The 14,203-nt window shown below is 38.9% G+C and overlaps 1 protein-coding gene across 1 annotated transcript; it reads left to right on the plus strand.

Annotated features, from left to right (window-relative positions):
* Positions 1 to 1,171: 1,171 nt before the first annotated feature.
* Positions 1,172 to 6,770, plus strand: LOC135201542 (actin-5, muscle-specific-like). Its single transcript, XM_064230537.1, has 2 exons — positions 1,172 to 1,329; positions 5,504 to 6,770. Exon 2 carries the CDS (start codon positions 5,518 to 5,520, stop codon positions 6,646 to 6,648), a length of 1,131 nt encoding a protein of 376 aa, XP_064086607.1. The 5' UTR covers positions 1,172 to 1,329; positions 5,504 to 5,517; the 3' UTR covers positions 6,649 to 6,770.
* Positions 6,771 to 14,203: the final 7,433 nt, after the last annotated feature.

Consider the following 14,203-nt stretch of genomic DNA (forward strand, 5'->3'; position numbering starts at 1 on the left):
TAATCCTTATAACTCCTTGTAACTCTCTCTCTCTCTCTCTCTCTCTCTCTCTGCTGCTGTGTTTTATAATAGCCATTTTCATTCCCTTCCACCCGACCGTGAAATTTAGCTTAAAATTAATTTATGAGGAGGAGACTCTTGTTGGTCATTTGCACTCAGCAGGTCCCATGTAGCCTTTACCCAGCCGTAGAAGCGAGTCATAAATCTAAATGAGAGATTGGTCGACGGGTTTTCGCTACATTTCACGATACATATTTCTACAGAGAGAGAGAGAGAGAGAGAGAGAGAGAGAGAGAGAGAGAGAGAGAGAGAGAGAGAGAGAGAGAGAGAGAGAGAGGAGAAAGAGAGAGGAGAGGAGAAAGAAGAGGAGAAGAGAGAAATCTGCTATGTTCAAAAGGAATTTAATCTTAACAAATTATGTTTTTGGTTAAATTTCATGTTTTGTTTACATTGGGAAGTAAGGAATGAGGGTTGGTGTATATTTTGTGAGAAGAGAGGAGAGAGAGAGAGAGAGAGGATGAGAGGAGAGAGAGAGAGGGAAAGAGGGAAGAGGAGGAGAGAGAGGGAAAGAGAGAGAGAGAGAGAGAGAGAGAGAGAGAGAGAGAGATTTAACGCTCATAGTAAACATGATTAAGGTCTATAGTTTTCCTGTCCAGTTAAGAAAATTAAAAGATCAGTAATAGCAGTTAAATTAGAAATAGAACGAATATGAAATTAAGAATTCGGAGAATAAAAATTGAGAATTCATCACCTTCAAATAATGCTATTGTAATAATGCTGTTAATAGTGATATTAAGGAGTTTTGAATTCGTTCAACAAATTCTTATCACAGAAATCTGTTACAGAATACGAAATCACTCATAAACATTTTATATAATTTTTATGTATCTTTTATTTTCAACATTAAAAAAATTTTAATCAAATAAATCAACTTAATCTGAATTCGTTCAACAAATTTTGATCACAGAAATCTATTGCAGCATGCGAAATCCTTCATAAAATTTATATATAGTTTTTATGTATCTTTTATTTTCAACATTAACAAAATTTGAGTCAAATAAATCAAATTAATCCCCAATATACTTCAATCAATTCGTGTACAATTTTTTTTGTCTTTACCTCCATCAAAAAACCGGCATGATAGTAGTAGATCAATGGAAGGGAGTGGGAGACGCCCCCTACTTCTCGAACTAGGTACCTTCCCTTCGGAGTCCCACCCATATATATATAAACGGAGACACAACTGGTTATCTGTAAACTACTGCTGACATTCCCACGAGTCGTGTCTCTCCTTCGTTCCGTCTCATCTTCGTCTTCGCTCTGAAATTTGTAAGACTGGCTGTAATTGTGCTGTTTCTTGTAATGTTGAGTGTTGTGCCTGTTCCTCCTCCTCCTCTTTCTCCTCTTTCTCCTCCTCCACTTTCTCCTTTGTCTCCTCCCTCTCCTCCTTCTTCTTCTCCTCCACCTCCTCCTCTTTTTTCGTTCTGAGCTTTTGCAAGATGTGCTGTAAATTGTGCTGTATTCCTGTGATGTTTAGTGTTGTGCTTGCTCTTCCTTCTCTTTCTCCTCCTCCTCCTCCTCCTCCTCCTCCTCCTCTTCTTCTTCTTCTTCTTCTTCTTCTTCTTCTTTCCACGATCTGAGGGCATTGCAAGATCGGGTTGTAATTTCTAACGTTTCTTTAATGTTCAGTGTAGTGCGTTATGGTCAGTATTTTTCTGTTCGATCATCATACAATATCATACTTGTTTTTAAAAAATTCTGAACTCATCTTATGACTACCTCTAAACTTTTGTCATACTTAGATTTGTGAGTTTACATTATTATTATTATTATTTTTTGGGGATACAGATTACTTGATATCTCATGTGCAAAGGACGCTGATAATTGCAATCTTACCGTGCAATACAGAAATACAGGTATATAAGACCTGAGGTTTTCGGTCAATGTAACTAATGGATTTATTGCCCTCAAAGTTCATGTGCCACATCTTGAAAGCGATATTTTGTGAAAACAAGTGAAAACATTTAACAACGTCTTCATAGACTGTTGATCAAAAGTGAAGTGCGAAGAAGAAAATGTATAGTGATTGTTTATTGTTGCGAATCAACATTGCATCATCGGTTCTCGTTTTTGTAGATGCCAGAAGTGACCAGCATACAGCGAACAGTTAAGAGTACAAAAATTCAGTGTCAACTTGAGAGAGAGAGAGAGAGAGAGAGAGAGAGATTAGAATCTCTCTTTTTACCCGATATCATTTTTAATGAAGTCACTTTGCTAACAAAAAATAGCTAATTAAAGACACAGGAACGGCAATAGATGCAAAGCACGAGTCACAGATGGACGTAAATAATTTGTATTTTCTTCAAACTTACTTATTCGCAAGGGAGCTAAGTAACTTCAATCAGACATTAATAATTTCATTTAGAATTTTAAGATAGAACGGTGACAGCCTTGCAAACAGCTTGTGAATGCGCCATTTGAATTGTTATTTAGATGACGCTGTCGAAACTTATGATTTTTGAGATACTTGACGAGGTTTGCCATAATTTGAATGAGTAATTATTCCAACAATATTGTATTAGCTTGCACGTATTAGCGAACAGTGTGTAAGTATCTTAATAGCGAACACTCATTTATTTTGAATAGCATACTTGTTCTTTTGTTGAATGTTGAAAAGATAGAAGCTTTGAAAGATGCACCGAACTTGAAGCGAAATATAGATTACTAAATGAATAAGCTATAAACTAACAACCTTATCTTTAAGCACAGTATTCATTCATCTCCCTTCCCTCGAGCACTTTGCGTCGAGAACGACGCGCGTATAACGTTACAGATGTTGATCGCCAGCGTCGTTTCCTCCCCATTAACAAGACAAGTTGGAGCAAAAAAAAAAAAAAAAAACGAGCTGAAAAAACTAAATAAAGAATAACTTAAATATATCGTGGAAAGACGGCAGTTTAGATGTGACAGATGGGATGCTTAGCATAATGTTGCTCATGTAGTCGGCCTGGGTGGGACCCCGAGGGTATTGTACCCCGTGCCCGAGACCCAGGGAGGATGGTACACATGCCCGGGACCCAGAGGGAGAAGGCATCAATTTCCGGGGTGAAGGAGGGTGGGGTGTGGGGGGGGGAATATGCCTTGGAGCTAGAGTGGGTATGGTACGCTTGCCCCAAACCAAGGAGGGGATGGTACGTATATATGCCTGAACCAAATAGGGGGAGGGGGATGGTACGTATGCCCTGGGACCAAAGGGGGAGGAAGGAAATGGCATACATGAACTGGAGCAATAGAAGGGGACAGTATACATACTTATGAAACGGGGCAATATCACACATGCCCTGAAATAATAATATAATAATAATAAATATAATAATAATAATAATAATAATAATAATAATAATAATATAATATAAGATAAAACCAAGTGAAGACGATGGCTCAAGAGTGCACGGAAAGGGGGGACTGATAAAAGTAGACGAAGACCCAGAAATATACAGAGACAGGAGAAACACAAGCAGAACAGAGGAATGGCATAACAAACCAATGCACGGACAATACATGAGACAGACTAAAGAACTAGCCAGCGATGACACGTGGCAATGGCTACTGAGGGAGAGCTCAAGAAGAAACTGAAGGAATGATAACAGCAGCACAAGATCAGCCCTAGAACCAGAATATGTCAAAGAACGATAGAGACGGAAATAACATCTCTCCCATATGTAGGAAGTGCAATACGAAAAATGAAACCATAAGCCACATAGCAAGCGAATGCACAGAACCAGTACAAAAAGAGGCATGATTCAGTAGCAAAAGCCCTCCACTGGAGCCTGTGCAAGAAACACCAGCTACTTTGCAGTAATAAGTGGTACGAGCACCAACCTGAAGGAGTGATAGAAACGAGCAGGCAAAGATCCTCTGGGACTATGGTATCAGAACAAACAGGGTGATACGTGCAAACAGACCAGACGTGACGTTGATTGACAAGGTCAAGAAGAAAGTATCACTCATTGATGTCGCAATACCATGGGACACCGCCAGAGTTGAAGAGAAAGAGAGGGAAAAAGTTGGATAAGTATCAAGATCTGAAAATAGAAATAAGAAGGATATGGGATATGCCAGTGGAAATCGTACCCATAATCATAGGAGCACTAGGCACGATCCCAAGATCCCTGAAAAGGAATCTAGAAAAACTAGAGGCTGAAGTAGCTCCAGGACTCATGCAGAAGAGTGTGATCCTAGAAACGGCACACATAGTAAGAAGAGTGATGGACTCCTAAGGAGGCCGGATGCCAACCCGGACCCCACACTATAAATACCACCCAGTCGAATTGGAGGACTGTGATAGAGCAAAAAAAAAAAAAAAAAAAAAAAAAAAAAAAAAAAAAAAAAAAAAATAATAATAATAATATAAAGACCAGTGAAGACGAGTGGCTCAAGAGTGCATGGGAAGAAGGACTGATAAAAGTAGACGAAGACCCAGAAATATACAGAGACAGGAGAAACACAAGCAGAACAGAGGAATGGCATAACAAACCAATGCACGGACAATACATGAGACAGACTAAAGAACTAGCCAGCGATGACACATGGCAATGGCTACTGAGGGGAGAGCTCAAGAAGGAAACTGAAGGAATGATAACAGAACCAGATATGTCCAAAGAACGATAGATGGAAATAACATCTCTCCCATATGTAGGAAGTGCAATACGAAAAATGAAACCATAAGCCACATAGCAAGCGAATGTCCGGCACTTGCACAGAACCAGTACAAAAAGAGGCATGATTCAGTAGCAAAAGCCCTCCTCTGGAGCCTGTGCAAGAAACATCAGCTACCTTGCAGTAATAAGTGGTACGAGCACCAACCTGAAGGAGTGATAGAAAACCAGCAGGCAAAGATCCTCTGGGACTATGGTATCAGAACAGATGGGGTAATACGGGCAAATAGACCAGACGTGACGTTGGTTGACATAATCAAGAAGAAAGTATCACTCATTGATGTCGCAATACCATGGGACACCAGAGTTGAAGAGAAAGAAAGGGAAAAAATGGATAAGTATCAAGACCTGAAAATAGAAATAAGAAGGATATGGGATATGCCAGTGGAAATTGTACCCATAATCATTGGAACACTAGGGACGATCCCAAGATCCCTGAAAAGGAATCTGGAAAAACTAGAGGCTGAAGTAGCTCCAGGACTCATGCAGAAGAGTGTGATCCTAGAAACGGCGCACATAGTAAGAAAAGTGATGGACTCCTAAGGAGGCCGGATGCAACCCGGAACCCCCACACTATAAATACCACCCAGTCGAATTAGAGGACTGTGATAGAACAAAAAAAATAAATAATAAATAATAATAATAATAATATCATGACATCCTTGAAGATGTAAATGTAAGTTCACAGACTCTCCAATAATAATAATAATAATAATAATAATAATAATAATAATAATAATAATAATAATAATAATGACTCTCCACTGACTTTAATTCCTTTCCAGGACAAAAGGACGCCATGTGCGACGACGATGCATCAGCCCTTGTGTGCGACAACGGCTCTGGCCTTTGCAAAGCTGGCTTCGCAGGGGACGACGCCCCCCGCGCCGTCTTCCCTTCCATCGTGGGTCGCCCTCGCCACCAGGGTGTGATGGTCGGTATGGGTCAGAAGGACGCCTATGTCGGCGATGAGGCCCAGAGTAAGAGAGGTATCCTGACGCTGAAGTATCCTATCGAGCACGGCATCATCACCAACTGGGACGACATGGAGAAGATCTGGCATCACACCTTCTACAACGAACTGAGAATTGCACCGGAGGAGTCGCCAGTTCTCTTGACCGAGGCGCCGTTGAACCCGAAGGCCAACCGCGAGAAGATGACGCAGATCATGTTCGAGACCTTCAGCTGCCCAGCGATGTACGTCGCCATCCAGGCCGTGCTTTCCCTGTACGCCTCTGGTCGTACCACAGGCATCGTGCTTGATTCGGGTGATGGCGTCTCTCACACCGTTCCGATTTACGAGGGCTACGCCCTCCCACACGCTATCCTCCGTTTGGATTTAGCAGGCCGTGACCTCACGAATTACCTCATGAAGATCATGACCGAGAGAGGCTACTCCTTCACCACCACCGCCGAACGAGAGATCGTCCGCGACGTCAAGGAGAAACTCTGCTACGTGGCTCTCGACTTCGAAAACGAGATGGCTCAAGCGGCTGCTTCGACTTCCCTCGACAAGTCCTACGAGCTTCCAGACGGCCAGGTCATCACCATCGGCAACGAGCGTTTCCGCGCGCCCGAGTCTCTCTTCCAGCCCTCTTTCCTCGGCATGGAATCCTCTGGAGTCCACGAAACGGTCTACCAGAGTATCATGAAATGCGACGTCGACATCAGGAAGGATCTCTACGCCAATAACGTCATGTCTGGAGGCACCACCATGTACCCTGGTATTGCTGACAGGATGCAGAAGGAGATCACGAGCTTGGCTCCTTCCACCATCAAGATCAAGATCATCGCTCCCCCTGAGAGGAAGTACTCCGTCTGGATCGGTGGGTCCATCCTGGCTTCCCTCTCAACTTTCCAGGCTATGTGGATTTCCAAAGACGAGTATGACGAGTCCGGCCCTGGGATCGTGCACAGGAAATGTTTCTAATTCCCCAGAAAATGCCAAACTTTTTTTTAATGGCATTTTATCCTCTGTAATACCAATTTAATTTTTGTGTTCGATGACAATTTCCAGTGTTCCTCTTACAGATTAAAAATATTACAGATTTTTTCTTAATGCATCATCACCTTTTCCACAATAAAAGATGAAAGGAAGTTTTACAGATACCATTAAATAATGACATTCTTTATCAGACAGTGCTAGCAAGGGCTATGGAGGTACTGTACATAAAGAAAAAATCTAATGCCAGAAATCATATTAAAGATTTACAGTGCTAGCGAATTCTAAACCTAAATCACGAAGCACAGCTTTAATTCATTCGTTTTGAAATAAAGAGCAAATCATGGTCATTGAGAGTTAAATCAGGCAATTTACATAACATTTATTAAGATTATCATAATAAGAAAACTAGAGCAATAATTACAATAAAAACATTTTCAAAATCGTAACTTCCTCCAAAATCTTCAAAATCGTTAAATGACGGGAAATCCGAGATACCGAACGATTTCTTTTCTAAACGACCGATTCTTTATCTGAAAAAGATATATCAAAATCTCGTTCTGTTTTCCATTAGCTTTTCCCGTATTACAAAAAGCAGTAAATAAATAAAAAATATTAATTCAGCATTTTATTCCAATTCCTCAGGACTTTGAAAAACTCTTAGCATCTTAGAAATAACATCTCGTAAACCATAGCATTCAAAATTAAAAAGAAAATTTATCATAAATACAGTATCAAGCACCTTGCATTGTAAAGCACTGTAGGAAGACTTTCTCACTGACCCCAGAAGGAGCTTGGATACAGAGATGCTACAAAATAAGGTCATACAAGCATCATAACACTTCAAAGAACCCTAATTTTGGTTCTTAGGAGTGAACTTTTAATGCTCAGATGGAAATATGGTATAACTGTGTCCTATATAATAAAAAAAGACGTGTATTGGTAAACAACGTTATCATACTCTTTCATTAGAGCTGATTCAAATTTTACCTCATAAAAGTAAGTTTGCTGTAGAATAGATACATCAAATGTTATCGATACAGTAAATATTAATTTCTTCTAACGGGTAATTTATATGGCAGACATCTCCCATTCATTTTCACGTCTAATTTTTCTTAGCCTAGAAAAAGTAACAGATGACGGATCATTTATGCAATCATTAGTTCGCTCATTTATCCATTGCACATGAAGTGTTTTCCCTTTGTCAGCATGTGGCGAACTAGACTTCATGAAAGGGAAGATTCGTCATAGTAATAAGCAATGAACGCTAAGGTTGATAAGCATGATGACGTCAGTTATTAATGACACAAACAAGTCTTTGAAAGTCACATGGTCCATAATAAAGCCTCATCCTCTCATCTCCTCCTCTCTCTGCTCTCTCATCTCTCTCTGTCCTCTCTCAGTTCTCCTCTACTTCCTCTCTCCTCTCTCTGGGTTTGCTGGAACTTCCAATCTGAAAGGTTATTTACTTGGGATTTTCAATTTTATTTTCCTTTAGATTGTTTATTTTTACCGATGAAGGCATCGCCAATGAAGTAGCATTACATAACTTAGTGTAACCATACCATGAAAAATAATGGCAATATAAGAGAGGGTCGACCTATAGAAGTTACATAAGGTTTCGGGGTTCGAACTAAGGCACTTCCATACTGCATACTGACTAGGTGCCGTGGTCAACGATACTGACCCTGAATAATAATAAAACCATAAAATAAATTTAAAAATGAATATACTGAAAGAATAATAATCTAATAATAATAAAATAAAATAAAATAATAATTAATTGGCGATGCCTTCCATCGGTTCAAAAATAATAATAATAAGCTTAATAATAGACCAGGATACAAACATACCTGGGAATATGGGAAGGGAGGAGATATAAAATACCAAGAAAGGATGAAGGACAAACGATCAGGAAAGAATATATGCAGAGACTCAAGGCGATACTCAAGTCAAAACTCAAACGCCGGAAATCTGTATAAAAGCCATAACCACATGGGCAGTGCCCAGTAAAATCAGATACAGGCGCCAAGGAATAGGTGGAATGGACCGAAGGCAGAAACTCCGCCAGCATAGATCAGAAAAACCAGGAAACAAATGACAATCACACCAAAGCACTACACCAAGAGCAAATAACGGACAGAGGACTATACATAACACGAAAGGAAGGAAAAGGTGGACGGGAGAGGAGGAATTACTAAGTATAGAGGTACTGCCCCGCCTACTTCAATATTGAAAAACAGAGCACTGGGGCAATATCTGAAAACCAGTGAAGGACGGAGTGGACTAAAGAGATGGGCATGGGAAGAAAGGAAGGACTAATAAAAGTGAAACGAAGACCCAGAAATATTACAGAGACAGGAGAAATACCATGAAAGAACAGAAGGACTGGCTCAACAAACCAAATAAGGCACGGACAATCTACATGAGACAGACTAAACAGAACTAGCCAGGCGATGACAATTTGGACAATGGGCTACAGAGGGGAGAGCTAAACAGAAGGAAAACTTGCGAAGGAATGATAAACAGCGGAGCACAAGGATCAGGCCCTAAGAAGAAGAATATGTTCAAACGTACGATTCTACCCCCCCGGAAAATAAACATCTTCCCTCCCATATGTAGGAAGGAAGTGCAATACGAAAAATGAAACCATAAACCACATAGCAGGTGAATGCCCCGGCAACTTTGCACAGAAACCAGTACAAAAGAGGCATGATTCCAGTGGCAAAAGCCCCTCCACTGGTAGTCCTGTGCCAAGAAAACAGTTCATGCTAACCTTTTGCAGTAATAAGTGGTACGAGACCCAACCCAACCTGAGGGAGTTGATAGAAAACGATCAGGCAAAGATCCTCTTGGGGACTATTGGTATCAGAACGGATAGGGTGGATACAGTGCAAATAGACCAGACGTGGACGTTGATTGACAAAGTCAAGAAGAAAGTATCAACTCATTGATGTCGCAATACCATGGGACACCAGAGTTGAAGAGAAAGAGAAGGCAAAAAAATGGATAAGGTATCAAGATCTTGAAAATAGAAATTGAAGAAGAATATGGGTATATGCCAGTGGAAATCGTACCCATAATCATAGGAGCACTAGGCACGATCCCAAGATCCCCTGAAAAAGGAAATTCTAGAAAAAACTAGAGGCTGAAGTAGCCCTCCAGGGGCTCATGCAGAAGAGGTGCCAGAAGAGGGTGTGATCCTAGGAAACGGCAAACACATAGTAAGAAAAAGGTGATGGACTCCTAAGGAGGAGGCAGGATGCAAACCTTGGAACCCCGGCAACCCCAAACTATCAAACTACCACCCAGTCGAATTAGGAGGACTGTGGATAGAGCAAAAAAAAAAAAAAAAAAAAAAAAAAAAAACCCCACACCAAAAAAAAAAATACATAATAATAATTAATAATAATAATAATATTGCTGGCAAGTAAACCCTCTTTTAAACATGTTTTATTTAAAAGTAATTGGCTGCCTCAGCTGCATTAATTTTATACAGGTTCTTCTCTATTTTCTAATTATTGCTTTCTCATTGTTGCTTAAATGCTGGTGAGCAACGCACGAAGGTTGACATATCTAAATTGAGATATGTCAACCTTCGGTGCGTTGCTCACCAGTTTAAGCAACAATGAGAAAGCAAATAATTAGAAAAAATAGAGAAGAACCTGTATAAAATTAATGCAGCTGAGGCAGCAATTACTTTTAATAAATAATAATAATAGTATTAATTTTGAAGATGAAAATACTAAAAATAAAAATAACAACCTGGGTTGGACGACGACAAGTGTGAACGCGAAGTGTGATACACAGATTGTCGCTGTTATCCACAAAAATTATCTTTGACAACACCTTGTATTTTAATGTACAGAGACACTTACTCTAGAATAGATGTTCACGGAAAAGATTTGAATCTTTTTCATAAAACTTTCATAAATTGAGGTCAGTATATTACAACGTGTTCAGTCGAACTGATTTCTTTAAGTTGTACATAATTGTTTTCGAAATTGAATCTAGCTTCCATTTGGGTAATATTCAGGATTCTTGGATACTCAGCATTGAAAAGCCATCATATTTCTTATTGAAAACTTTTGAACTTGAAAAAATAACTTAATGGCAAAAATATGTATGGAAGAATATGAAGTCTTTTCTAAAATCAACGATAGCCGGTACATTTACCTTCGTTGTGTGTCTACATCTATACTGCCAAGTCCCAGAGGTCTTGTATATCCTTTATTGCAAAGCTGCAGAACATTCTTCTTGGTGGTGTGATGTACACTGACGCTCGTCAGCTAAAGCAATCGGTTATGCTATTTTTACTGCTTTCTCGGCTTTACGGGCTGCCCTAGGGGCAAGAGCCCATGCTGGCACAAAGCCAGCTAAATTATAACTAACTAACCTTTCTCGACTGCTCCTCTTATTTGGATGCTCACTTATTTGTTGATTTATTCATCTATAACTGAGTATTATTTTCTCCAATGTTTTACTATATCTGCATTTTTTCCACTATATTTGTAAGTGTTTACATAATAAAAATATGGAATGTTATTCCATATATATAAAAGACTAAAACTAAAGAGGTCAATCAGATTGCTTGCAGGAATGTGATCAGACTAGAGACGCTAAAGATGACGTATACAATAAAAGTAGGCTAAGATAACATGCCGTCACCTGTAGTCATTAAATGTTTATAAACTTTAGTCCAAGCTTCCTGCTTGAGACAAACACCGTGACCTATAGCTCAAGCGGCCTACGTGATCTGTAGCGTGTCTCATTTTGATTGTATGTTCGTATGTAACTATGTCATCTGATTGTATGTTCATATGTTCGAACTACTGTCTGTTCCTTTAAGACTTGTAACCGAGATGTAGAACAGAGCAGAATAGAGTTAGCTATCGTCATAAGAAGACCTGTACCTCTTTACATAAGCTTTATCATGTAGAGAGAATAGAATTAGCCATCATTATTGGCAGAAGCGATCAAGCTATCGTCATTAGAAGACTTGTACAATCATACCTGATCTTCACCATGTAAATTCAGAGAATATAAGTATTTTTGTACTTCGTGGTTTCTACTAGAACCTCACCTAATCACCGAATCATCATGAGTTTAACACATCGTCGTAATAACCAAGAAGATAATACCGACTTCGTAAGTGATCTACAAACCCCAAGACACTCCATTGAATATGGAAGTGCAATACCAACCGACTTAGCGTAAGATTATCGCAAGTCTAACATTACCTTATAGGGCGCCTTATTATACAAGGCAACAGCCCTAAAATATTTACTCTTTGGATGTTTGGTAATTACGGCCATTCTTAGCTTGTTTGGTTAATGATAATCATATATCGTATACAATACAAACACACACACACACACACACACACACACATATATATATATATATATATATATATATATATATATATATATATATATATATATATATATATATATATATAGGTATAAACCCGAAGGAAAGTGAAACACTGGAGTAGCTGGAATAACTTTCGACTCAAACGTCCCTTACTTAGCAGACTGAGTCGAAAGATCTTGCAGCTACTTCAGTGTTTCACTTTCCTTCGTGGGGTATACCTTTATTTATGCATTCATCACGTTCCAAACTTTCGTGATTCAGTTGTATATATATATATATATAATATATATATATATATATATATATATATATATATGGTATATATATATATATATATATATATATATATATATATATATATATATATATATATATATATATATATATATATATATATCCAGAATGGACAAAACAAGAACTGATCCTATGTTTGTCAATTGATTCATCCTAAAGCCAACAGCTGCTATAGTAATTCCCGTATGGCTTCTTCATTGCTGGATAAGATTTGCATTGGAACCACGCTTCAATATTTAGGTGAGTACTGGCAAAAGACACTAAAAAGAAAAAGAAAAAAAAAAGGAAAACCCCAAAATGAAAATTCAATTAAAATTCCACAGTTCAGAAAAAATTAAGATTATTCATCTTCACAGGCCAGGATGTTTTTGCATTAATCTTCCTCCTCCAAATGAATAAACTGGGCGACATAGTAGCAGATATTTCGAGTCCATTGAAGACTTCGGCTTTGAAGGCTTTCGGAAGAACTGAAAATACGGGAAATGTTGCAGATGACGCTCATGTATATGTATAACCAATTTATGGAAACACAAGAAAGGTGGACAGTGTTAGGGGAAGAATAAATGAAACTTGGAAAGGCATAAACATCTCGGATGGACCTAGAGAAGCTGCTTCATCTCCTAGTTAAGAAAACTCAGTCTACAAGAGAGTACAACTAAAAGTCTTTAGCTTCCCCAGCCCGACATCCATCTTTGTGGATTTCAGGAGACTCAAGGAAGCTTGGACTGGCGTAGTTTGGCAAATCTGGCTTCGGATGGAGCGTGAAAGCCTCCAGTAAGAACTGCGCTGGTCACTGATGACCGCCTTTTTAATGGGAAGCACGGAGGTCCTCCGGGGCTCCAAGGATTCTGGGATCAGTAAGTTTAGCAGATTTAGATTTGTAGGAGAGGACTGAGAGCCTCTCAGTATAAACTGTGTTGAATGCGGAGTAGGTACAGACTTCTGAGAACCTTTCTGGAGCTGGATGGATTACTGAAGAAACATCCTGGCCTTTGAAAATGATTAATCTTCATTTAACATTAAATTTCCAGTTTGGAGTCTTGTTCACAGTCAGTTTATTGTTGTATTCACTATATACTGATGTGAAGTCCCATTGTAAATCTAATGTAGCCCTGAAGACCGTAAGATAATGTGTGAAACAGGTATTGAATTTGGAGTTAATAAATTATGTGACGTGGTAACGGTTTCGGGTTTTTTCTTGAAGGCTTCACTCTTGAGGGTTGAAGTACTAAAAATATCAGAGATGTTGCAAGAAAGTTATATATCCCATGCATACATACGTACATACGTACATACATACATCATCATACATACATACATATATATGTATATATTCATATATATTCATATACATATATATATGTAAGTGTTACATAATAAGAAAATATGGAATGTTATTCCATATATAAAAACTAAAACTATGATTAATTAAAACCAGTGACCCAAGAGGTCAACCAGTTTGCTTGCAGAAGTGTGATCGGACCAGATAAGTTAATGTGGGCTAAGCTGACGTGTTGTATCAGTCAGTGTCTGGTTTGCCGTCATCTGTGGTCATCAAATCTATTGTTTTGTAAACGGTTGTCAAAGCTTCCTGCTTGAGACAACCACAGTGACCTATAACCCAGACGGCCTACATGACTTGTAATCTATGTCATCTGTGTGTATGTTCGTATGTTCGAGCTACTGTCTGCTCGCTTTATGATTTGTAAACCAGATTGTATGTCATACTTGAATCAGCCAGCATCATTGGAAGACCTGCCCAATTTTATCTGATCTTCACCATGTAGACTTAGCAGAATACATATATTTTTGTACTCTGTGTTTCAGCATTAAAACGTCACATCAGAAGGAAGATACTGAATGAACTTAAAAA

This window comes from Macrobrachium nipponense, chromosome 28 (genome assembly GCF_015104395.2).
Source record: "Macrobrachium nipponense isolate FS-2020 chromosome 28, ASM1510439v2, whole genome shotgun sequence".
NCBI classification, from domain to species: domain Eukaryota; kingdom Metazoa; phylum Arthropoda; class Malacostraca; order Decapoda; family Palaemonidae; genus Macrobrachium; species Macrobrachium nipponense.